The 26,363-nt window shown below is 37.4% G+C and overlaps 1 protein-coding gene across 3 annotated transcripts in view; it reads right to left on the bottom strand.

Moving 5' to 3' along the window:
- LOC126375205 (serine/threonine-protein phosphatase 2A 56 kDa regulatory subunit delta isoform-like) overlaps positions 1-26,021 on the bottom strand; it is a 115,757-nt gene extending 89,736 nt beyond the window's left edge. The window contains exons 1-2 of one of the 3 annotated variants that reach the window (XM_050022099.1): positions 25,954-26,021; positions 25,639-25,692 (exon numbers count right to left, since the gene is read on the bottom strand). In XM_050022099.1, the coding sequence (XP_049878056.1) occupies positions 25,639-25,692; positions 25,954-25,971 (72 nt within the window). In that variant the 5' untranslated portion in view covers positions 25,972-26,021. Of the gene's footprint in view, positions 1-12,027; positions 12,301-25,638; positions 25,693-25,796 lie in introns of those variants that run through there. The other 2 variants (XM_050022098.1, XM_050022097.1) reach the window with 2 other exon arrangements.
- Between the last annotated feature and the right edge of the window lie 342 nt (positions 26,022-26,363).

Below are 26,363 nucleotides of genomic sequence, written 5' to 3'. Positions count from 1 at the left end.
AGCTTCTTTTCCCCGGCTATACCTACAGGTAGTGAGAAGCTGCAGTAGTTTTAGGCGGATGAGACGTTCGTTATGTAAAATTGACGATTCAAAGTGTAACTATGTTACCTACTGAATAAAGATATTTTTAATTTGAATTTGAATGACAAAATGGGCAAAAGATTCTATCTCAACAAGGAAAACTTTAGTGTAGTTAATCAATTACATGCATTATGAGATCCTTTGGGAAAAGGAACGGAATAAAATTGGAATTGCCTTTGAAAAGGCAGTAATTGACATTTCAGTATCTTGTTAGCAACACCTGGGTTTGAAAGTGTGACTTAATTAGTGAATGAAGGACACTAAAAGAGATTATTATATATTGAACAAACTGGATTATATGTGTGCGGTCATGAGCATTAATATGTATACACTTTGGTACCATGTCACATTAACTTTTTTGACAAATTGAACTGTAAGTCTCACTAAATGTCAAATATGTTAGTGCGACAGAGTCCTAAAGTGGGTACATTATATTGCTCATGACTGTACTGGGATTGTGTACTTTGTAACGTAAACGGGTTGAATGTGTCCTTTCATTAACTGTGATGACAATTAAGACACATTCCACCAGCCTCGATAGGACCAGCTGAATAAATGGATATAGAATATACATTTAAATGCTAATCTAGAAATAGATGCCAATCAATCAAAAAACAATCTCATTTTTTTGTTTGATTTACGACTACTCGATACGACATCTTGTAAAGACTATCTCATTCGAGTACGTTGTCATTGTTAACCTTCCTACTCCTTGGGGCAGGTTGACAGTGACAACGTTACTCCTTGGGTATTGTCTTCATATTCTACGAGAATAAAATAATCTCACGCGTACCCAATCTACTATTAAATTAAACTTAACTATAAATAATAATAGTGTGTCAGGATCGAAGCAAATGGAATTCTATAGTCTCTGCTTATCCCGGTGGGAAATAGGCGTGAGTTTATGTATGTATGTATGTATAAATAATAATATTATTATACTATTAACTTGAACACTAGTTCGTTTCCATTCAACAACCGCTATCTAACACCTCTTAGACACAAAGTTGAGACTTAGCTGAACAAACGCAAACAAAATTGAACTTTACATTATGCTGTACATGTAAATCCAGTTCTGAATAGAAGAAAACTTATCTGAACTTCGCTTGCAAATACGATTAACTGATTCACTGAACTGGTCGTATCTTCGATAACTTGCAAAGGTCAGAGTTGTGTGGACTCTTGCCGCTAAACAAATTAGAAGGACTTGAATCTGATGTTGAAAGGAAAGTTAGAATCTAGCGCATACTTTATGAAGGCGTATAACCAAATGTGATCATTATTAAGTTGCCATTTCTTGTTGAACTCTAGAATCTTATATCAACACAGGTATAAAAGCTTAAACCACGAAGGACTAAACAATATTAAAAAAAAAAAAAAGTTTATTGTGATACACAGGTTTACATAACACAATTATAAAATAAAGTTTTCCATCACAAAAGGTAACAAGCTCAGCATATGCCGAGATGAAATATCTCGACGCTGGTTTTCAGCCTGCACCTGTGTTGGTGAAGGCCGATAATCTATAGGATACTGATAAAATACAATAAACGACGACTAAATAATAAAAAGCAACCAAAACACCAATAAGGGCACTCTGTTGTTTTATTATTAGGTTTGTAACATCAAAACATGGAATAATTATCGTTGTGACAAAATACATACACTAGAATTAAAATAAGGAGAAAAAAATAATAAATCTAATCATACATTTTTAATTAAATATTACGTGTACAACAATGAAAGACCATGACACTTTCTAAAAATAGCGCGACAACTTTGTCCCACCAGGAGTTATTCTTGCTAGCACCAAATATTACATATTGTGTGGGCGTGTCATGTATGAGTTTGTAAACATGAGTAGTAGGTATTAGGGAGTCAAAATATAGGTCATGCGCAGATCGAACTTCACCAATGTCAATGTTCCCGGACGTCGTTTGGAATAACGAAGCATCTATAATTAGATGCGATTTTCCACATGGGAAGACTTATGAGATGGGACGAAACTTGTGTAATTAATGCGACATTATGTTGACTGAATTACATAATTTGTTTAATAAGACGTGATTATGTAGGGAAAGTATTTTGGGAGTTGTTTAGATTTTGAAACGTCCGTGATGAAGGATCTCTTTTGAGTGGATAGATATTGTGTAAAGTCAAAGTTCAGCTGTGGATCATCGTGTTAACCCATTTTAGGCAAGTGATCACATCACTAATTTAAGAGCCACGCTCTTGTCGGTGTAGCACCCTCCATGCTACTAAAGAAAAAAGAAAGTAAAATAGTAGTTAGGCAAGTGGGGAAAATAATTCTAATAGTCTTTTTTAAGCTTGGTTACCTACCTTACCTACTTGCATCTTCCCTAATGTTATTATTTTTCTAATGTGCCCTTCTGTATGTGGGTCGTTCTTCTTTTTTATCGACAATAAAAAGACATTTTCTCGATTTATCGGATTTAACATCTTTAAAATTATAACGGCAATAAATATTTTAAAACATCATATAAAGATGTGTCTGTAGAGGACTATTTAGTGGTTCTCTTTATCTTGGTAACATACTTTTCTTTGCAGGCGCATTCCAAAAAATATTGTGACAGAGTGGCCCTTTTCATCGGAGACAGCATTTCAATTTACCACTCTGTCACATAATTTTGTGAAAAACGATCAAGCTACGTTAATAACTAATTGAGGAACCGATTAGTATTTTGCTTGTATTTTGAGTATAATAAGATAACTATATTTTTGGACAATCAAAACATGAAATAAAATTCTAAAACATAACTTATCAGAAGCAGAACGAAGGACAGATCATTGTCGATAAAAAAGAAGAACAACCCATGTGTTCTATGAGCATGCCCCACACCCCCTCTGGTTGTTCGAGAGGAGGCCTGTGCCTAGCAGTGAGACCTCCTTGTATAGCGTCGCCTTAGACAAGATAGTTTCAATCCAGGTCTAAGGGTGGTATTAATAAACAAATCTCAGCTGAGACTACCCTCAAGATCATGCTCAAGTCTCTGTTTTTATATGACAACTGTCACATTGACATGATCTTGAGAACAGTCTCGAAGCTGAGATTAATTTATTAATACCACCCTAAATGTGCGGTCTAACATATTTTATACAATGTTTTGTGAAAGAAAATTACATCAGAATGTGATTTTTTTAAAACACGCTTATATGGTTTAGTTATCACTATGCGACAATAGACTGTTTATCTTATGTCTTATTTGTATGGCTTTAATCAATAAACATATAATTATTACCCCAACGCGGTGCTCATTTTCATCTGTTACTGTCACAACTGGGTAACTCGGTAATTAACGTCTTCCTCGTTCATTTATTTACACCACGCCCTACTAAGCAAGAAGCAGCCTTGACGTAACTCAGTTTGGAGTGCTGAATTTATAATCAAGGCTCTGCTGGGACATATGAGCAGGAAGATAGCTTGACGGCAATATTCCACGTTTTGAACAAGTCGTAGAAGTCCATTAAGGGAACACGTCTTCACGACTATGTAGTCTATAAGACACAATAAAGTACAGCATTTGCTCCTTTAACGTACTTATGAATAAATACAAAACTTGATGAGCGTGACAACCATGAAAACGGCCATCATAGCGAGCCACTAGCTTTAGTGGTTCTTTTAAACTTTTTATACTATTGGGGTAGGTTCTTATGGAACCACGGAACCTTCAAAAAAAGTCATCAAAGCATTTAGAACAAGTACACCCGGTTGTAATTCAATTTTCGTCATAATCTCGTTCATCATAAGTTCATAACTCGTATAACAGAAGTTACAGCGACCAGGGAATAAATTCATTTGCAACTGTTGTTTGTTTGTTTGATTTCATTTTCACTCCTCTTGGGAGTACTCAGAGTAGGTATGTAAAATGTTTCGCTAAGCCTATTTTGTTCTGTCTTGTTTCAAATTCAACAAGTCAAACGCCATCTAAGCTTTGTATTTTGATTTACTTAGTATTATTTGCTATTCTTGTATGTAATTAAACAAGGTGAATTTTCCTTCATATAAATAAATATTGGAATACTGAAGGTCGTTGTTTTAGCCGAATATTACTGTCAATTGTTTATTTCAATCCAGAAAAAGCTTGATATTTTCGTTAATATTGGAACATATTTAAGAATTTTAAATGCTGCAATTCGTTTTGTAAAATTAGGAGAATCAGGAGCCTAAACTTATCATACCAAGTAGGTGTAGGTGTTCATTGATAAGGTCGGTCATTGACCTCAAAATCCCCACGAAAAAATTAGAAGAAAAAGATTTATACCAAAGTAGTTATTTTCATTTCTTTACTCTGAAAATCACATTGGTCTGACAGAAAGCTTGGTGAGGCATGGGTATTTAGTTCATCTTGTGTTGGATGTACCTCTGACTACCCCGATAGGGATATAGTCGTGAGCTTATGTTATGTTACCTCTGAAAATAAGTGCGTTGTGTGGGCGTAGATCTAGCGCGCGTGTTTATAAGCCGATACACCTGAGTTCGCTTGAATAATCACAGTACATACCTACTATAAAACCAGACATACATAATATAGCACTAGGTTATTGCGTAAACATTTTGTACTCTTCACGGTTACAGAAAATTCAAGGTCATTGGTGAGCATGTGACGAATCAATATTAATTATTGGAAAAGAAAACCTTTTTTGAATTGGGAAAATTGTAGATTTAATTGGGCGCGAAAGAAGTCCCACGGATTTCAATGGAACTAAATGGAAAGCCGTAATAATTATATGCAGTCACTGCGACGCCAGCGCCGCGGCCGCGGGTCTTCGCGTGGCGCGGACTCTAGCTATAAACTAACACACGTCATTTCAGTAGTCTAAGAGTCGTAAGACCGAAAGTCCTTTTAAAATCCAAACCCCATTGTTTAACTATTGTGTATGGAAATTTCGTTCTTAGGATCATATACCTATACCAACTGGCAGTAATGTGGAGCAGTATGCAAATGGCACCCCTTTTTTATTCCATAGGATCCATAGGATGCGGTCCACACACCACGACGTACGTAGTTTTGTGATCCCTATTTTGATTGTCCGAAAGTAAGACGATCCTTCGTGAGACGTGCTTCGGAGACTACGTAAAGGACCGACTCCTTTACTACCTACTATTTACTTAGGTATATCGTTACACGAGCCACCTCAGGCCTTGGGCGGCTAAATATCAACCTTGACACCAAGGTTGATGAAATCGGTCATTGACCTGACGACCGACACTATATTTATATGAAAAGTACGAGGGGAAGAAGATTACTTATTCTACATATTCCTTCACAGCTGAAAATCGTGGTCACGAATTATAACTCCATTCGCGATACGTTGTTTATACTCGGTTTGTTGCCAATGTTTGTTTTCGAATTAATGTTTGGATCATAAATGATTATCACGTGCTCAGCGGTAAAGGAAAACATCGTAAGGAAACGCATATTCCCGAGAAAAGCATTTTCGGAGGTATGTGACCTAACCTGTATTGTGCTAGTTTTCCCTTCAGGCAGTCAAATCTTCAGGTTAGGTAAGCGGACCCTGTATAAAAAGGGAGGTTATTCGCCATACGTTGTTTCATCGAAAGCCAGACAAAATGTATTAACGAATCCGAAACAGATTGTTCTCGTAACACAATAGCGCTGGACAGAGCCACTCCGTCCGCCAGTCCACACGTTATTGAATAATGAAATCAACCAATTTCCACTGACATCCTGCCTTTATCCAACTTTGCTATCTACTATCGAATGTTTTCCATTGTTTGTAATTGGATTGGATAGCCCCTGGGAGCTATTTGGAAACCGTTAATTGATATTGTGGGTATACACACAGCTTTTTACACTTTGCATGGGCATGAGTACTTCTCTGGAATGGAATACATAACATAAATAGCCTAAATTCGGCCAACTGCTGGGCACAGGCCTCCTCCAATCAATAAGAGAAGGATACTCCATCACACTGCACCACTGCGGGTTAGTGGCACACTCGGGCCACTATTAGGGTGTTAGTGACAGCGTAACGAATCCCGAGGGAAATGATTCAGACCATGATTCGGAGTTGATATCAAGTGGAATTTCCTGTCGGAAAATTCATGAATAATGTTGTCTTTTTAATTATTTTTAGTTCCATCCATATATTTTTGACGGAAAATTCCACTTGAAATCTCATTAGTAGATGCCGCCTAATGCGTAAGCACAGATTAGGTAATAGTTACTATGCGTTAAGTACAATCCAGGTACATAGTCCGCGCGCTTCCTCTTACTCTTTAGCGACTTACGACCATTTCAGATCCAAAAGGGGTGAGGTCAGCGATCGATACGAATTGGTGCGGGGGGAGTTACCTTTCTAGAAAATTAATCTGTATTCTAGGCGGGCTGGAATGCGAGTAAGTACCTTATTACGTAGGTTTAGAGGAGTTCACAAATAAAAGTACTTATCTGATCCAAGTTCACAAGTCGGGACTGGAAGGGATCTCCCGAGCCAAGTTGGGACTTCACAAGTCGTAGAAACTTAGCATGGATTATGAACGCACCTCAGGTTGCCAACGTTTCAAAGTTCAGACCGAGTATAAACAGGTTGTTTCGACTTTCCAGAGATTTCAGGTCGACGTACGAAAAGCCAGGTTTATAGCACTCGTGAAAACTTGAAGAATTATACTAAATAGGAGTGCTTTGGAACTAAGAATTTATTAACTAAATGCAAGTAACTGTCTCTAAATCTCCAGATCCGGGAACACGATTCGAACTTCGGATTTCAATTATATATTCGGCCTCCGTGGTCCAGCGGTTTGAGCATTGGGCTCACGATCCGGAGGTCCCGGGTTCAAATCCCGGTATATCACAAAAATCACTTTGTTTGGTTATAGGATATTACAGGCTGATCACCTGATTGTCCGAAAGGAAAATGATCCGTGTGTTGGAAGGCACGTTAAGCCGTCCCGGTTACTACTTACTGGTTATTACTTACTTAATGATTTGATTTGATGTAAGTTAGTAGTCATTACATTAGCACAACTTGCTGCTATACTTGTGGATTTATTTACCAGTAGACTGGAATGATAAGCGTAACAAATGTCAAATCAATTTGTGATTCTCCACGAATAAAACGTAGCCAATGAATTCGACGTGTTTATTAAAACTAAAAACAAGTCTATATGTGGCCAAAAGCGAAATAAAAAAACGAGTTCTTGGGTAGTTTCCTATAAAAGATAAATTATGAAATCTGATTACTAAATAAAGACAGATCTAAAGGTAACAAAAAACTTTTTTCTCTCACTCATTATACCGTTTTTCACAGGGTCCGCTTACCTAACCTGAAGATTTGACAGGTCCGTTTTTTTTTATATAAGCATGTGTGACCTTCCAACCCGCGAAGGAAAAACCAGGCCAATACAGGTTAGGTCACATACCTCCGAAAATGCATTTCTCGGGAATGTGGGTTTCCTCACGATGTTTTCCTTCACCGCTGAGCACGTGATAATAATTTATGAACCAAACATGAATTTGAAAACAAATTCGACAATCATTGGTTTAGGCCTGTGCTGTGGTGTCAGTTCCTATTCTATTTAATGAATAAAGCGTAGTTTGGGCAAGGGATAGGGCCAGAAAATCTGTACTCTTCCCTAGACAAGATTACGTCGACGAGTGCAGTGCACTTAAGTTACTAATAGCTGGAGGACCTGCTCCTCACAATACGGATTACAAGCGTGAATTTCTGTATGTAAGTAAAAGTAGGTACATGGTTAAAATACAGAGCCGCGTCGTCTAAGCTAGTACTTATGTAATCAATACTAAGCCTTCGACTGTTATCGACCGTTTTGTTTGTAGTATTTTTGAATTAATATTAGAGTCTCAAACATAAGTACAAAAGGGCTTATAACTCATTCGCAATACTAAATTATAAATGCGAAAGTAGCGTTTCTCTATTCTCCTCTGTAACGGCGTCAGTGGATGGAGATAGTCAGATGGAGTGGAGTAGTGGGTGAGCGTTAGGCCGGAGGTTCCTGTTTCGAGTCCCGGTGTGGACATATCACAAAAATCACTTTGTGATCCGTAGTTTAATTAGAACCTTCCAGGTCGATCACCTGATTGTCCGAAAATAAGAAGTTACGTTAAGCCCCTGGTCCCGGTTACTACTACGTAAGTACGTAGACGTTATATGGGCCGTGTCAGGGGCCTTTGGCGGCTTAATAATAACCCTGACACCAGGAATGATGAGGTCGATCATTGAACTCACAGCCCACACGATAGAAAAAGAAATCTAAAGCGCAGGATCGATTTGGATGTAGATTAATGGGAACCTTACCTTAATTGCGAACCAGGCGATGCAATGTCACTGAAAAAGATGTATGAGGCCTGATGATGATGATCGAAACCTAGAGTAGCACTTAGGGTACACACCTACTTTTTAAGAACGTGCTTAACATAAGCTCATACCATATCCAGAGGTACATTCATCGCAAAAACTAAGTACCCACACCTCACCGAGCTCAAGGACGGACTTAGAGTGGTATTAATAAACTAATCTCAGCTTCGAGAATGCTCTCAAGATCATATCAATGTGACAGTTCATATATAAAAACAGGGGCTTGAGCATGATCTTGAGGGCAGTCTCAGCTGAGATTAGTTTATTAATACCACCCTACCACCCTTAGGATGGTATTAATAAACTAATCTCAGCTTCGAGACTGCCCTCAAGATCATGTCAAAGTGACAGTTCTTAACAAAAAAACAACAGCGACTTGAGCATGATCTTGAGGGCAATCGCAGCTGAGATTTATTAATACCACCCTTATTTTATTAATACCACCCTTAGTCTGGGACTAACCAAAGACTACGCGGATGAAATCGCCAGCGGAAAGGTAGTACATATAAATGTTCATAAGTGATTTGTACGGTTATACGTACACGTACCTTAACAACTTAAACTAGGGTTATAGTTTAAGGTTCTAGACATATCGATTATTTATTAAAACACTCGTATTGAACAAGATATATATATCAAGCTCAACTTTAAGAACTTTAGTCTGTTTTGGACGTGACAATAATAACTTTAAGTGTAGATAATTTAAGTGTACAAGTGTCAACCATACCTTTACATGTAAAACAATGCTTCTACTCTGTTCAGAGCCACTTACAATTATCAAGAGAAAAACAAAATCCACACGAGAACCCATTAGTCGCACTTTTGTAAGACAATACTGAAACACTGGCTCACTAGTTGACGTACCTACCCATAGGGCTGTCACATAATGAATAAAATGTTAATTTATAAAACAAGAAAGTACACAAATAGGGATAAGGTCGCCTATGCTTTATATAAGGATAAATATTTTGCGTAAATTACCTTTGTATTTTAAAGCAATAAAGAGTAAACAAACAAAGAAAAACTCAAATTTATAAGAAAATTTGAGAAAGCTGATGCTTTCCGCTGCTGAAACTGTCGTTCAGAAAGACTTCTTTTCTTATTCGTCCGTAGTAGTCCGGACAATAGTGAATTCTATCTAAGGATAATCTACAGTAACACATAATACGTATAGTAATAAATAGGAACAGCGAGACACAGCTCCATCCTCCACACACACACTCGTCGATTAGCATTATTATTTGAGAATTGTGACGGCCTAACTGATACAGCCCGCGAGATCACTGCGACCATGTCAGATCTATTGTGACCTAAATCCCTACATTTAAAACTCCTCCTCAAGACCGATCCTTTCGAAGAGATCCAGCGTCTTTTTGGGAGAAAGCTCCATGACTTCCCGGGGGTCCATTATGTGGCCCCTAAGTTTACGGGTTCTACTATGTATGAGAGCCTCACAGCTGCACAGCAGATGTAGTGGCGTCTCATCCTCCCTTAAGCAGAATCTGCATAAAGGGGACTCGGTCGATTAGCATGGGAAGTTTACTCGTCAGTTCCTCGTCATATCTATCCAATTGCTAAAGAATTCTGATTACTAAAGAAAGACAGATCTAGAACTAACGAAACCATTTTCTCTTTCTATTTAACTTATTTATGGAGTTTAATTAAGAAAAACGTACTAACATGTCCGACATTTTATCACGTTTATCTATGAAGTCACAGTGTGCTTTTCCATAGCAAATTCGTGTTTTGTCGTTTAGTAAAAAGTAACTGATTTGACTAGTTGGAAAGTAGTCTATTTTGGCGAGTCAAAAGACCTAGTGCGCCGTGCATAAGCGCGCGAGTAGAGTAGTGTGTGGACAGAGAGGGCAACATCGCAGCAGCCCTACTAATGTTTCGTTTCATCGAAACGTTGTTTTGTTCCAGTTGTTTACGAACTTATGTGCCGCCGGTGATATGTGAAACGAAGATCTTTTGCTAGCGATATTTCTGTACCTAACTAACAAACAAATGAATGTTTTTGTATCATCTTAGGATAGCTTTCTCAGACAGGACGGATAGATACCCAAGTACGGGTAGGTACGGATGTACCTACTCAGAATCTGTGAGAAACATAAGGAAAGAGTAACGGAATGGCTTACTTTCGTTTCGTCATTTGGCATATAACAGCTAATAGTTACAGAACCAGCCTATTATTGCCATCAAATTAGAAAATGCTAATCTACAAAAGAGTCAGAAAGTTTTTTAGCAATAAGGATTAACCTTTTTGAAGACGTGTGTATATATATGTTAGAAACAGGTAAAACTCTATTATGCGAGCAGTTTTAGCATGTAAGTGCTAATTCATCAATTTGCACTGCGTCGTACCGGTTTTACTTGACAATATACATGCTTTTCTAATCCACTATTCGTGTAGTCGTTTACATTTTATTACTTCATAACAGTGGCATTGGCAATGACAAGGATATTGATATTAATTATAACTTGTTATTATAATTAACACTAAAAGACTTCTTGGAGAAATGTTGATGATAACAGTAGAAAAACACATGCAAATTAATTCAGTGGTTCTCGAGATTGTTGCGAACATTCAGAGGAAAGACTTTTCTTAATTATGTCAATTATTATTGTCAATACATATTATTTTAATTTAAATATGCTTGCGTTTGATCACAACCTCTTCTCCTGGTAAGTAAAGATATAGCCTAAGGGTTAAACTATATCTGTCCACTGCATCGCATTTTCCTATGCATTTATATTAAGATAAAAAGAGCGGGACTGCGATCTTATTCTAACAAATGGCGGTTCTGAGTGACAGAAAAGAATAGAAGACAGGAAAATGCGATACGATGTGGCGAGACGTTGTTCAACCTTAAGGTTTGGTACTACATCCGATTCCCTTTCAATACTCAATAACAGAGAATCCGAGAATGGCGGATAGTAGAAAACTATTGAGAGATATCGGATGGATGTAGTGTGCAATCTACCATACAAATAGTTCTACGAGTACTTCGGATCCGTCATTTGACGGACTCGGATCGGATAAGGATCGGAATAGTGCGGAAACACCTTAAGGAAGGTGACGTATTGAGTCTGCTCCTCGCAAAGCGCTTAACAAAGAGTGAAATGTGATCAGTCACATAAAACCAGGGCAGAGTTCGGAAACGGACGAGCACCGTGGGACACACGGACGAATGCTTGCGCGCTCCCGTGGCCCGCCAATGGGTGCAGGCAGGAGCATCGTTGGGTTTTAGTGGGTATCCGGGTGTGTCCACCCGGGAGTCCCACATAACCACGTCGTCCCCCGGGCGGTGTGGTATGCGTCACGCATGTCCCAACGTTAAAAAGGTGACATATTGATTGATAATGGTATTCTTAGAATATAATAGAAATATACGCCACACACAAAAACAAGACAATAACAACAATAAAATATTCACAAAACAATTAAAAAAAGCATAACTAATGTTCGTCGAAATGATCATAAGGTGGTGGTGGACGTCCTGAAAGGGCCTCACTCAGCACAAGTTGCGGCGTGAACCACGACCCTGGTATTATGTGGACCCTGCCTGCCTATTTTTGACTTACCGCAAATCGTGACGCGTTTCGTCGTCTACGGAATATGGTGGAGATGGAGTTTCCAGTGAAATTAGCCGATGACACCAACATTGTCACTGATCACTTTACACTTTTAGAAGTCTTACAAAGTCATAATTATTGGCCACTTTTAAGGGTATTTTAGAAGACACGTGCACTATACGCGCTAAGTATTTTGCCTTTTAACACATTCACATTCAACTTTATTATGGTCTAAATTGAGGGATGTAACCTTATAAAAAGTGAAGTTTTAATTTTCACACACAAGCTACAATCCCCTATCGTCGCCTTCAATGACAACCACGTAAGCGCATTTTTCCAAATAAATTTTTTATGTCTCTTCTTCTTATCGTGTGGGTTGTGAGGTGAATTACCAACCTCATCAACCCTTATGTGATTTTCTCCGACAAAAAATCGTAATAAACTCGCTTTATTACATATTATATATTTTTATTCATTACAAATATAAACTGAGACTATTTTTTTTACCTGCACTGAAACTAAAGTGTATGCATGCATGCAACATGCGTGGTTCTGTTAACAAAAATCTTTTCTTTTTTTCGAAAAGGCGCTTACGTGACTTTCGCTGTAAGGCGACATTACGCACTTTGAAACAAAAATACATTCAGGTAGTTTTCTATGCTTCTACAATAACGAGAATTTGGAATATTCGAGAAACTAAACAGTTTTTTCACAATGGCGCAAGACTATCTCCGCTAACCATCACACACGTTTCACTAAACTTTTAGCGACAACTTCGCTTGAACAAAACAGAACTTTCTCTGGGAAGTCCAATCATGACTCACGTGGACGCGAATAGAAAGATATTACGAGCAAAACATATGTAAAATAAAATTATATAGATACGCTGATTGTATTGCAATTAATTATTTATAGTGAGCACAACATAACATAAATGAGGAAAATATATCGACAGGTCAAGGAAATAAAAGGTGGGATAATTTGTAATGTTAGCTGTGACAATAAAGTATAAAATTATTATAAAGCTAAGCTACACTAGTTTGACTTCCCGTAATTAACTTTTTATTGCCCGACAACGACAAAAGAGATGTTCTAATTTCACTTAATACATTCCAATTAAACAATCTACTCACGAAAAAAACTAATACTTATTTTTTAAATCAAATTATGAACGTCACTTCAGCGTACTTGAATTAAATGAACTGACTTACATCTGATGCTTTATCTCTCGCGCTTGATAAACAACTCAAGAACAAATATACCACCAGGTACAATATTACACTAAGAAATTCCATGCACAAGAAAAAAAAAACAACTTATAGAAGCTATAGAAAATATAAGGCCTTGTTCACGCTAGTGCTCGAGACCGTAGTGTACATTAATACTTGCTAAACTTGTAAAGGCCATCCGGTTGGGACGTAATCACATAATCCCAAGCATAAATTAAATTGCAACCCGACAGCCGTGGGTTATCTCTGATATTTACAGCTGCCAACCCCGTGTTGACATCAGCCTTAAGGCTAAATTATGATGTCAATGTTATCCGGAGCGCAGGTGTATTAATACTTTTTTATTTCTTTTTCTAAATTTAAATCAGGAGCGAGCTATAAATATACTGGCAAGCGAATTATTCATTTTATAAAAAAACATGACTAAAGTTCCGCAATGTGCACAAAATACTCGAGTAAAAACAAACTCAAAAGACTTAAGTAGATAAACAAACAAAACTAAACCATAACGTGTATAAAATACACACGATATAATACGTAGTTACATAGAGATGTTAGAAAATGCACTTATCAAAACCCAGCTCTAGAAACAGTCACTGCACCACTGACGACTTCAATCACCAAAGTATTTACAAACAATATCACAAACCTAGCTCCTAATAAAGACATTGAGATGTCTCATTGACGATTTCATCACTCTAACAGTCGATAGGATCTTTTCTATTCAAAGAAAACAACATCGTATCAACAAACATGTTATAGAGCCAACCGTCTGAAACTGTCTATACGTTTTTAAGGGCCTAAGGACTAATGCAGGGATAGTAAACGTGTGGTACGCCTTTAAACATTATTATTATCAACACAAGTTTTGAGAGGCGAATTCGTTATCCCGTTTTCACAGGGTCCGTTTACCTAACCTGAAAATTTGACAGGTCCGGTTTTTTACTGAATGTCTGAACGTCCAATCCGCGTAGGGAAAACCAGCCCAACAGGTTAGGTCTAGGAATGTGGGTTTTACAATGTGTTCCTTCGCGTCTGAACATAAATTTATCTAAACATTAATTCGAAATGAATTAGAAACTAATTTCGAAAATTATTGGTTTAAGCACGAGAGTCAAACGTTCTTCAAACCGCTACCATGGCTGTAAGAGAAGTGAATTAAACATTTAAATACATAATCTACTTTTGAAGGACTTTCGTCAAACAAGGTATTTGAGTATACTCGTAGCTCAATTCGACCCAGTTTAAATGAAAGGGATTAAACTCTCAAATGTCCTCTGATGTAAAACGAAGCTTTAATGTACCTTAAGCTTGCTAGTTCCCTGGGGCTACAACCCACGCTGCATTCGCTTGCTATTTTAAAAAGCTGAAAGAAAAATACACGCCTCTGCAATTGTTTATTTTTAAAAAGATAGGAATTTGCGCTGTTTATTTGAAAATTAATGATACTGGCTGAAAATAATAATAGTAAGTAAATAATTAGCTGTTTTTATACTCCTTTCGGAGTTAATAAATCTGAGTTAATTAAGTATTCGTAAAAAAAAAAAATACGTTTATAAATCTTTTATATAGGGCGTGGCCTAATACTGAAAATAACTTGATTAAAATTACATCAGGATAGAAATATAGCGTGCAGAATAGTGCGAGAAAAATATCCGAAAAAAGTGTTGTTCCTATAGATGAAGCTGTCATTCGAAGCAAACTATTACGTTCATTTTCATACCAGTATATTTATCCCAGTCAACATCTCTTTCTGTCCCTATTTCTCTATCCCTTTCTTTCTATCCCTTTTAGGCCCATTTTCAGCTTCTGCCAACTTAGAATTAGCGTCGCTGTAAAGGTTTACAACATCTGCACTTTAGTTTCTAATTCCCGCCGAAGATTTAGTAGTGTTTCCTGCAATTAACTGCAGTTGTATTGCAATTGCAACAATACACGAAACTGACCAGTTAGGGTTTACGGTAACTAACGAGTGACCTCCTCTTTTAGTGGTGGGTAACTAGAAAGCAGGCTGTATTTATAGTGATCATAATAATTTATTTGCCATTGAGAAGGGTACATTACATTGTTGGTCATCATTAAAATTAGTACCACCATAAACCACCACCACCTTATCACCATAAGGTTTATCATATCCACCGCGACCAGATTAGCTGTCTCTACACCCAGGTGTAGTTGGATTATTCTAGAATAATCCAATCTTCTGGGTCTTACTTTAGACTATGTTCCTCTAGGAGTGAATCGTAAAATCATGGGCAATTGTTATGGGTAATGGGCTGATCCCTTGTCACCAAAAGGTTCATCATATCCATCTGAAGACAACAGTGGCTGCAAGTTGTCTTTGATTACTTGTGGCTCTGCCCACCCCGTTAGGGATTACGGGCGTGAGTTTATGTATGTATGTATTAAAATTAGCTCCTCCTAGACAGCTATTGACAATAACGTGCAAATATTTAAGATGTACACATTTTAATCTTTTAAAAATAAAATTCAAAATAACAAACAAAATTATAGATACAACAAAAAGATAAATAAATAAATTATAGATAAACAGATAAATTGTATTGTGTTATAGATAAATTGTAGCAACTTGATCGAATCTCTTATTGAACTTTCACAACATAAGGGATTACACGACCCAACGTGTAGGGCCCGATGCATCAGGTGTAAGTATAAAATCTATGGCTTGCCATAGCGCCAGTGTTTGTGAGTGAGACTGAATGCTTGATGATCTTAGTAAAAGAAAGTAATCGAGTGTGGGATGCCTGTGAGTAGCATAAATGAATGTTTCCTGATTCGATATAATTGTTTGCATTATTGTTACTTAAATGCGAGACCCCGAGAAATGTGACCTATCTAACCTGTATTGGGCTGGTTTTCCGGTTGGAAAGGTCAAGCAATCAGTCGTTTCTGTAAAACTCGGACCTGTCAAACCGTCAGGTTAGGTAAGCGGACCCTGTGACAACGGGGTAACACTAGGGAGATGATGAAAAAAAATTCTTTTTGTGAGTTTGCGCATGAGTGCGTGCTATGAAAACAAAATCATATAAGTATTATTAGATAGTATTTACAATTTACCGGATGTCAGACAATACGGTGTTTGTAATAAAAAAAAGTTTATCATTATTTTAAATAGACTCAAGTCGAGTTAGGTTTCTTTCTAGATCAATGCTATAAAACCCAGTCTGTCTGGAGTTACATCCGCAATAAATCTTCTGTTTTATACGTCTACACATAATTAAATGGACTTCAAAGGCTTCACATTCAAAAAGATTCAGGTATTGATGTGGGCCACAACAAAACCGGAATTCGAAATAAACATGACAATACAGTCAAAACCGACGCTGGGACTAGCAAGTTACAATTTTGCGCTTCCTTTTATAATGTAGGCAAACACTAGCATAACTAACAGGGTGGAAAAGAGATTCCACTCAGCCCAAGTCGCGTGCAACAACTAGTCAATCAAATCAAATATTGGCCCCGATTCCTGCACACACCTCCTAATTTTACTTTAAGTTATACCTGTCATTTTCTTATCCGCCGAAAAGGAAAGGGACGGATGATTGACAGCTCTTAATTATAGGAAGAATGAGTAAATGAATGAATAACCAGGGCGAATCAAAAAGTTATCTCGCTGGTATGTAAACCGTTTGACGTGTGCTGTCAACATAATTCTGTAGGGTTGTTTTAGATTTGTGTTTAAAATTGACGTGTGTTCCATAAATTTTATGCTTGTCGAGTACCCGTCCCTTTCCTTTTCGGCGGATAAGAAAATAACAGATATAACTTAAAATAAAATTAAGTAGATGGTGTTTACAGGAATTAACACCATTGCACACAAAACCTTATTATACACAAAGAAAACATACAATCAATGTTAATATATAATTTCCATTTCTTATTCACCTTTTTCCATACATATTTAAAATTAAACATATGTGGGCGTCCGCGTCGTACGGCTGATGATGATAGGTACAGGTGTTCTTGTCAATAATAATAATCACACAATAATAATTTGGCCTTTAACCTTCAAACACATAATAATTTGGTTCGTAATAACCTAACAGTGCATCATAACAAAGTTGTTATTGCGGTAGATCATGGCTTTTAAAATATTAAGATAAAACGGAAGTCATAGTTGATGGATTACTACATTTATGACAGCCGTGATGGATGAGTGTAGATCGCGCGCCTTGCATCTGCATGTTGCAGGTTTGAATGTATGGATTCATGTATGAATTACGTCATAGCCTTTTTAGGTTGATGAAAGGAAAATTGTAGATAGCTCAATACTGCAAAAGTATTCTTCCTTTATAAAGTTTTATTGTTATTTTTAAACAGAAAGCTCGGTGGGGTGTGGGTACTTAGTTCATCTTACAATGTACCTCTGATTACCCCAATTGGGATATAGTCGTGAACTTATGACATTGACTAGCCATTCCTCTCTTCTTCCCGCCAAAACTTTCACCTCCCGATACGACACGACCCGTACCTTCTCTTTTATTTGTTTCATAAATGTTATCCTAGGTCTACCCCTTCCTCTCATCCCTTAAATTTTTCCTTCTATAATGTTTGTTATAAATGAATCGATTACTCCACCGACAAGAGCGCAGCTCTTAAATAGAGAGAGAGACATTGACTAGAAGGACGTACATTGACTAAATTGGAGATGTCCTTCGAAAAGGTTCAGTAAGATATACTCTGAACCGGTGTGCGTATATGAAACGATTGATGAATGTGAAGGAAGCAGGAGAAGTCAAATCAAATCAAATCAATCTCTGGTTACCCTGGTGGGAAATAGGAGTGAGTTTAAAAATGTATGTATTTTTAAATATTTATATCAAGCAAAATATTGAATACATTGACGGCATCTGTGGTCCAGTGGTTGAGCGTTGGGCTCACGATCCGAAGGCCCCGGGTTCGAATCCCGGTGGGGACGTATCACAAAAATCACTTTGTGATCCCTAGATTGGTTAGGACATTACAGGCTGATCAGCTGTTTGTCCGAAAGTAAGATGATCCTTACTTCGGAACGCACGTTAAGCCGTTGGTCCCGGTTACTACTTAATGATATATGTAAGTCGTCGTTACATGAGTCATGTCAGGGGCCTTTGGCGGCTCAATAACAACCCTGACACCAGGGTTGCTGAGGTTCGTAATCCACCTCACAACCCACACGATTTAAGAGAAGAGAAGAATACAAATCAACTGATTAACTATTTACTGGGTCGCACTACGATTTCTCAGACGATCGCTCAGTCATAATCATAAAGTATTCGAAACCAATAAAATCTTCCATCCACTCGTTGTCATTCAGTTATTTTTAGATCAAGGACAGGATGCTCCGTGAACGAAATTGAAAAACTATTGAACATATGAATTCAGCTGGGTTACGTGTTGAAGTTCGCTTTCAGAGAACTGCGTTTTTGAAATAGAATCACGTAAGAGTGCATCGGATCGAAGCCGAGATGGTTTCGAAAAATGACGAAGAAATAAGAAGCGATCCCACTACAGCGACCAAGGCGAAAATAAATATTAAGCTGGAACCAGATAATGATTCAATCGTATCGTTTCGCCGTTGTATGGAGACAGCGTTCGAGATCGCGTCGTCAGGTTGGCGATACGAACGGAGATCGGTTCAGGAAAACGACTTCTAAGGAAAAGTTGACTAAGCCATACATAGAAGCTAGAAACGAAATATTGGAAACTTATTGGAAAGATTTTCAAACCTGGGATCGCAGGCATGCTTAATCACAGAGGCTGCGTGTCAGCTCAAGTTTTTAGAGAGTGAATGTCACCGGAGTTGGCTCAAGAAAGAGTAGAAATGGACACAATTCTGAAGTCATTTCGGGAGTTTGAAAAGAAAACAGAGACACCAATACAAACCAATGAAGAGAAACGGTGTAAGCAGCTTTTAAGAGACACGAGACTAAAGGATGGGCGTTACAGAGTATAACTTCCTTTCGTTACATGCCCGCGACTCTCGAGTTTTCTCAAAGAGAAAGTGTTAAAACATGCAAAGTATATTGACAAAATACTAAGAGACTAAAACTAGGTAAGTTAGGCGCACCTCCCGACTCTGGACAGTCCATACAAAAATCTCATTCTTACCATGTCAAAGTGTGAGCGAGATAACTATCTGCGCTGTCCCCCTTACTCTTTAGCGGTTTACTGCCATTTAAGACTAAAGTAAGACCCAGAGGGGGTGAGTTCGGCGCCCGATAAGAATTGGTGCGGGGCGGAGAGTTACCGTTCTAAACGTAATGTTATTGTTATTATATGGTACAGGTTATATTGTACCCCGAAAATAAGCCAGATGACCACAGAGCAATTAACGTCACTTCGCGCCCACACCTCCAGAGTAAGCAAATAGTGATGTGTTCGACCTAAAAATAGATCCCGAAACGTTTCCGATCTTTGGCTGGCTTCTCGCTAGGTATTTAATAATGTTTCACTTACGTAGAATACGGCTTCGGTTATTTGACTTCCAGTTATGGACGCGGCTTCAGTTATGAAGACATGTGCAACTAACTAATAAGATTTGGAAATCCAACGCAAAGGCAAAATATTATTCAGATTATCGGAATATTTCCAAACTAAGCAGGTCTGTCAAACGGAGAACGATTTCGATATTGAAAAGGATTATGTGGCATTGAGAGGGGAATCGTTTGATGATTGACATTTCAATAATAATGGAGGATCGACATTGTATTATCTGAAGAAAAAGAAGACAATTTTGCGACGCATTACATTTTGGACTGGAAACGAAGAAAAGACTTATAACGTAACGCGAAGCTTCTCTTTCGGGCGTGTCATAAAAACTGACAGAGGGATTGTGGCTTCTTTAACATGATGAACTATTATGCTGGGAATGGGCTCATCACTTGTCACGATAGGATTCATCATAATCCCTCTGAGAATTTCGTGTCGTGATTTATCATCCGTAAAAGCCATTGCTGGCGCGATGGTAGCAGGCAACCATCGATGGCTTTAGATGATTCATCGTGCTTATTTATAAACATTTATGGACAATAGTCTGAAATAATTGAATTGAGTTGTATCAAAACTTTCGAATTTAATTGTTTCGGTGGTACGTGATCTAACCTAAACTCTATTGGGCTAGTTTTCCCTTCGCGGTTTGGAAGATCAGACAGGCAGTCCCTTCTGTAAAAAACCGGACCTGTCACATCTTCAGGTTAGGTAAGCGAACCCTGTGAAAACGGGATAACGCTGGGGAGATTATGAATTCTATCAAAAATATCAAATTGACTGCAAGATGTAGGCAATTTTGATACACTTTAAAATTACTTGTGGTTCAGCCCTTCCCGGTAGGATTTCTGGTCGCGAGTCGTCTGGCTTTGGTACAAAATAGCTAAAATTACTTGCAGAGGAACACTCGTCAGATGTAGCCGTGTGGGGTATTTAATCAATTGATTGGCGCGTATGGTCGTGTTTACCAGCTGCGAAGGTCGCACAGTACGCCGCTAATGGACTATTCATTAGGCGATTGATTGTCCTATGACATTTTGTTACTTTCACCAGGAAAAGCTGGAAATGGAAACAAGACGCAATAAGCTAAACGGCTACATTGCGCGGATCGGCTACGAAGTTACACAAGCTAGAACTGTGACCGGACAGAAGGTGATATCAAAATATATTCTAACAGCCGTGGTCTAGTGGTAAGAGCGTGGCCTCACGATCTGGAGATTCGGGTTCGATTCATTCGGGACATTGTCGAGTCGAAAAAATTAGATGATTCCGGGTTTCGGATAGCACATTAAGCCGTTAGTCCCGGCTATTAGCCGTAAAAGACACCTCCATCGAACCGCAGTGGAGCATCGCGGTGGAGTACGCTCCATACCTCCTCCGGTTGATTGAGGGGAGCCTGTGCCCAGCAGTGGGTCGTATAAGCTGTCTATGTTTATGTATGTATGATAAACGGATAAGTGTTTGAAAAGGAGAAAGAGTTATGTAAACAAGGATAGATTTATACAGTGTTAGGCAGAGAGTGATAAGTAAAACTATGACGGCAGAAAGCATCTGGATATACCTCAATCCAGTTTAGTAATCAACTCTCATAACTAAACAAATAGCCATTAGAATAGCGACAAACAAGCATCTAAACAATTATGTTTACACTCCTAAGTTTACTTACAACTACAGAAATGCGCAACTATTTTTTCCACACAAATCTCCGGTGGATCGACCAACGATAGCGAAAGCACCAACGTGCCTGCGATACGATAACGCTCAAGCGTAACCGGTGAAATTCAATGCGCCCGCGCAGTGCATACAAGAGATCTAATCACTCATTTGATTGGAGATTTGACGGTGATTTTTTTGAGCAATAATAGCGTTACTGGTATTGTTGCACACTGAATACCACATTGGTGTACTCATGGGATTTCCGTTATAGTGTTGTTCGTTAGTCTAGAGTGATTTTACAACTCTATACCTCAAAGAAACACAGACACAACACACAGAACAGAAAGAGGTCTAACAAAAAGCACGCTGACGTGTGGCGTGTGACGTATGACTTAGTATCCTGCAATGGATGTAACTCTGACTACCCCAATTGGGATATAGTCGTGAGCTTACGTAACCCTCATGCATAAACCTACAACTATTTCTGTTTTAGGAGTGTTTGCTTAGCTGGATTTCCAATGGGGTTTTTGTTCAGCTGAACAATCGAGCTGGTTGTCAAGGTGACAGTTCTCGACAGCGTTTAATACAGGGTGTTAGTGACATCGTAACGAAAACTTTGAGGGATTCAGACCGTGTTTCTGAGTAGATATCAAGTAGAATTATCCGTCGCAAATGTATGGAACTGAAATTAATAAAAAAAAAACACAAATATTTTCATGAATTAGCGACGGAAAATTCCACTTGATATTAACTCAGAATCATGGTCTGAATCACCTCCCTTAGTATTCGTTACGATGTCACTAACACCCTGTATATACACTATAGGTTAAGAGTTCTTAGCTAACATTTTGAATCTGATTTCGTTCTATAAAGCTTATTGGGTATATTACTAATTGTCGAAATTAAACTCGTCATAATTTAATTATAGTAACTTGAAGAAGTTGTTGATTACGGCGGAGATGGGAGCCATCGGTACGACAATGCAGGATGGAAGAGACGAGTCACAGGGAATGTAACCTAGAACCTGACAGGGCAGCAGTAACTGTTAGTACTATACAGAGGCGCAGGACAGGAGTCCTAGTACAGCTTTGAAATAGACTACTTTGGGCGCCTTCCCACGCGCGTCAGACGGAGTACTGCGGGGCGGAAGGCAAGAGGGAAACCGCTGCCCTATTTTTCCCTAAAAAAGTAGCATGGAAAATGCTACACCGACAAGAGCGTGGCTCTTAAATTAATGATGATGCATATTTGTTTCTTTTACACCCTCCGGTTGGTTGAGGGGCCTGTGTCCAGCAGTGTGACGTATATAGGCTGTTTATGTCATATTAATTTCACAATCGATTAGTGACCAGGATGTTTTCCCTAACAGTCTTGATTTGTCAAATCATATCTTACTTATATACCTACTCTAATTAAAAAGCGATTAATTTGTATCTTTGTTTAGTCACAAACAGCGCAGTTAGACTTATTGTAGCAAATCCAATAACTAAGATTCGGAGGGCTAATGTCGGTCACACACGGTAAATAATAATAATAAAAAAGTTTATTTAGGTAAAACCCACGACACATTTACAATATTATGTATACATTTACAATATTAAAATATATAAACACATTAAAAAAAAAGAAAAAGTTAAGTATTACATTGTTTGTTTTTTTCTTCTTTTCTCATCATAACATTATTATATATAACTTATCGTTATAAATAAAACCACTTTATTACCTATTTGTATTTTAATTTTGAAATTGCTTAAATAAATATATTCGTAACCGAAATTATCCGAAACTAACGGATAATCCGAAATAATTTATCATCCGTATCCGTAACAGTATCCTGTAAAATAAGTATTCTTAAATCCGTATCCAATCCGTATCCGAAATTTGATATCCATAACATCCCTGGTACCTACTACATTACCTAGAGAGACATGTTTACTTTTATTTCTAACGCACGTCTATCACCGCTGCATTCACACACGAGACGCAAAACCGCAAATTCCATCGCGATGCCAACGCAAGCGCAAAAAAACACAAATTGCGTAAACTACAGAAATACCTAAATAAACAAAAATATTTTTTTTACACCCACATATGTGCAATGAAAAGTGAATATTATTAGAATCGCAACACGGGTCGGAATTGGAACAGTGGGCGGCGTGTGCGCATGTTCCCGGCACTCGCGTGAACTGCGACATATCTACCCATATACCTACATAGCCAAATATTAATAATATAATAACAACCTGATGCACTCAAACTTCAAGCACTGACAAACACAAAAAAATGGGTAATTAATAATTATTTAATGAATCTTTTTATCTTATCTTTCTTCTTTGTTTACAAAGATTATGACATGAAATACTAAGTTCTTTCACATTCCATTTATTTGAGTTTGTCACAGTCATCTACTTAAATTGGTCTTTTAAAATGTATAAAAAAATAATACTTATAGTTTTTCTAACATATTAACACACTGTGCATCAGGGAACAAAAAGTCACCAGTAATAATAAAGCATGAGAATTTAGCTTTGATTTTTGCATATATCCATACTGCATTACTAAGATTAGAAAAAAGAAACATCCGAAAAAAAAGATCAAGAGAACGAAAGAAAATGAAGAAAGAGATGAGAAGATAGATGATGACGAATTAAAGATGAGATGAAGAGATTTGGAAGATGATCCATGCTTCGGAAGGCATGTTAAGCAGTTACTACTTACTGATGTAAGTGTGGGGCCTTTGGTGGCTAACCCTGACACCAGGGTTGATGAGTTTCGTACTCCACCTCACAACCCACACGATAAAAGAAGACTAAGATTAGAAATAACATAAGAATAATGTTTCCGGCAGTATTCTATCGCACACCAAAAGCAGTTGAGTAGATCTAATCATATTGTAGTAGAAGAAACTAATTTAACTAATTTGGTAACAAAAAATATCTATCTATTGTCATAATGTCATGAACTAACAACTGGAGACTTGGGTGCCCCATTGTGGGCTAATTAAGATTATAATTGATATTATTATTAATAAAATTACTCTTAAGTTCCTAAAAACTTTGAAAACCAGTTAGGGCAAATATAAGATAGCAATATTTATTTATTCGCTCACTTGATAACAACTATCAACATATGAGATGTATGTACATGACTGTACCAAAGGCATGTTGTAAAGTTTTATGATGTATCTATATAAGACTATATATAGTTCTAATGATATACCTACAGTTTAGTAGTGTATACATGTTATATCTTATATCTATTTATACAAAATGAACAATACAATATACTTATAAACAATTTGCACAATAAATTTACATGACAGTCCTATTGCATGCTGAAGATGCACTGTGCACTGTGCTATTGTGCTGTGCTTTTGTGTACAGTTTAGTTATGTTATATTTTAAAATGAAAATATGTTTATTACACCACACTTTTCGAAACATTCAATAATGTGAAGTGTGTGTAAGAAACATGCCGATGTAAGAAATATTATAAACAATAAAATCATGGAATGTAAAATAAAAATAATGTACAGGTGGCAAACTGTAGACCCTCCGTTTCTTCATGGCCGTAATATAGAGTCTGCTAAGATATTTATATTCAGAACATATAATGGTTAATGCCTACAACGGGCAGATAATTTTAGTAAACCAATACTAGATCTAAAATTGCTAAAGGAACAATATCACACTTCTATGTTAAAGAGTAGTACATGTTGATACATCAAAATGGTTTACCCATGAATGTTTATACTAAAACCTCCCCAGAGAATTCCAAATTTGAACAACAATTCCTTTGTCCTTTATTGTTATGTTACTCGATTTGTACATCTTTTCCAAAATTTTCATATACAGGTAATATTTGTTATAAGGATAAGCATTTTTAGAAAGATAAATACCTATAGCAATTTTACTCATGTCTATAAATAGGTATTTAACTGATGATTCAAGAATCAAAATGAATCATATGTAAATATCTTAAAAAATATATGCTTCCAGCACCAGAAAATATGCTTCGCGTAACAACGCTCCGACCCTACAATACCTAAAGTACATAATCTTATTAGTCTTGAGACATAGAAGCTTACTAGATGCTAACTGTATTATTGTGAGAAAATTATTCTCCACGAACGAAAATGAGCCAGGTTCTATAAAACTTGGAATATTACTATGGTAATGTAGTTATCGGTTCACCGTTAGCGGATGCAGATGCTGGGACGTCTTGCAAATTACATTACACCACTCACCTCGGTAAAACTGTCGCCGTTTTTGTTTTTATCAACTTTGGTCTTCATCGCCTCCTGCGAAAAACAGTCGTCACTGAAACTCTCACAACACCGTTTTTTTGACTTAAAACACACCAACAGACGATTTTTACACACGTAAATTATTCAGAACCGCATACCACAACTCCACAACCAACTGACATGGCACAGTAAACTTGCAATGTGTACGAAGTCGAACCGCCGAACCGAATAAATTAAAGTACGTTTACTAGTCTTTCGGGAAGTTTTGAAGTCCTCAACCGAAGCGGATCACTTTTCTCACATTTACAAACTCACCTTTTCTTTTTTCGGCATAATATAATTGTAAATAAATCTGAAAATACAACTTTTTGAGATACATACAACATGAAGTTAGTTTATTTTATTTGTCAAACGGCGCGCTGTGATTGGCTGATATGGTCATGTGACCTCTTTCATTGACGTTTGCAACGCTGGAAAATAGTGATGTGTTTCCCTCATTTTAAATCGATTCTTGAATCGATATTAAAATTCCCACTAATATTTTTTGTTCTAATACGATTTTAGCGAATTCATCGTTGTGACGTTCACCATTCTTTCCCACACCCACTGATAAGAATGAGATTTTCATATTGATGCAATTCTGTTCAAAAATCTGGCGGCATAGAATCAGGCTACCTCTTTGTACGTTATTACGGTATTGAATACATTGAAGGCGATGTTTATTA

Source organism: Pectinophora gossypiella, chromosome 18 (assembly GCF_024362695.1).
Source record: "Pectinophora gossypiella chromosome 18, ilPecGoss1.1, whole genome shotgun sequence".
In the NCBI taxonomy this organism is placed as follows: Eukaryota; Metazoa; Arthropoda; class Insecta; order Lepidoptera; family Gelechiidae; genus Pectinophora; species Pectinophora gossypiella.
Note: the sequence above shows the minus strand (reverse complement) of the source record. Positions and strands in the feature narration are given on the sequence as shown.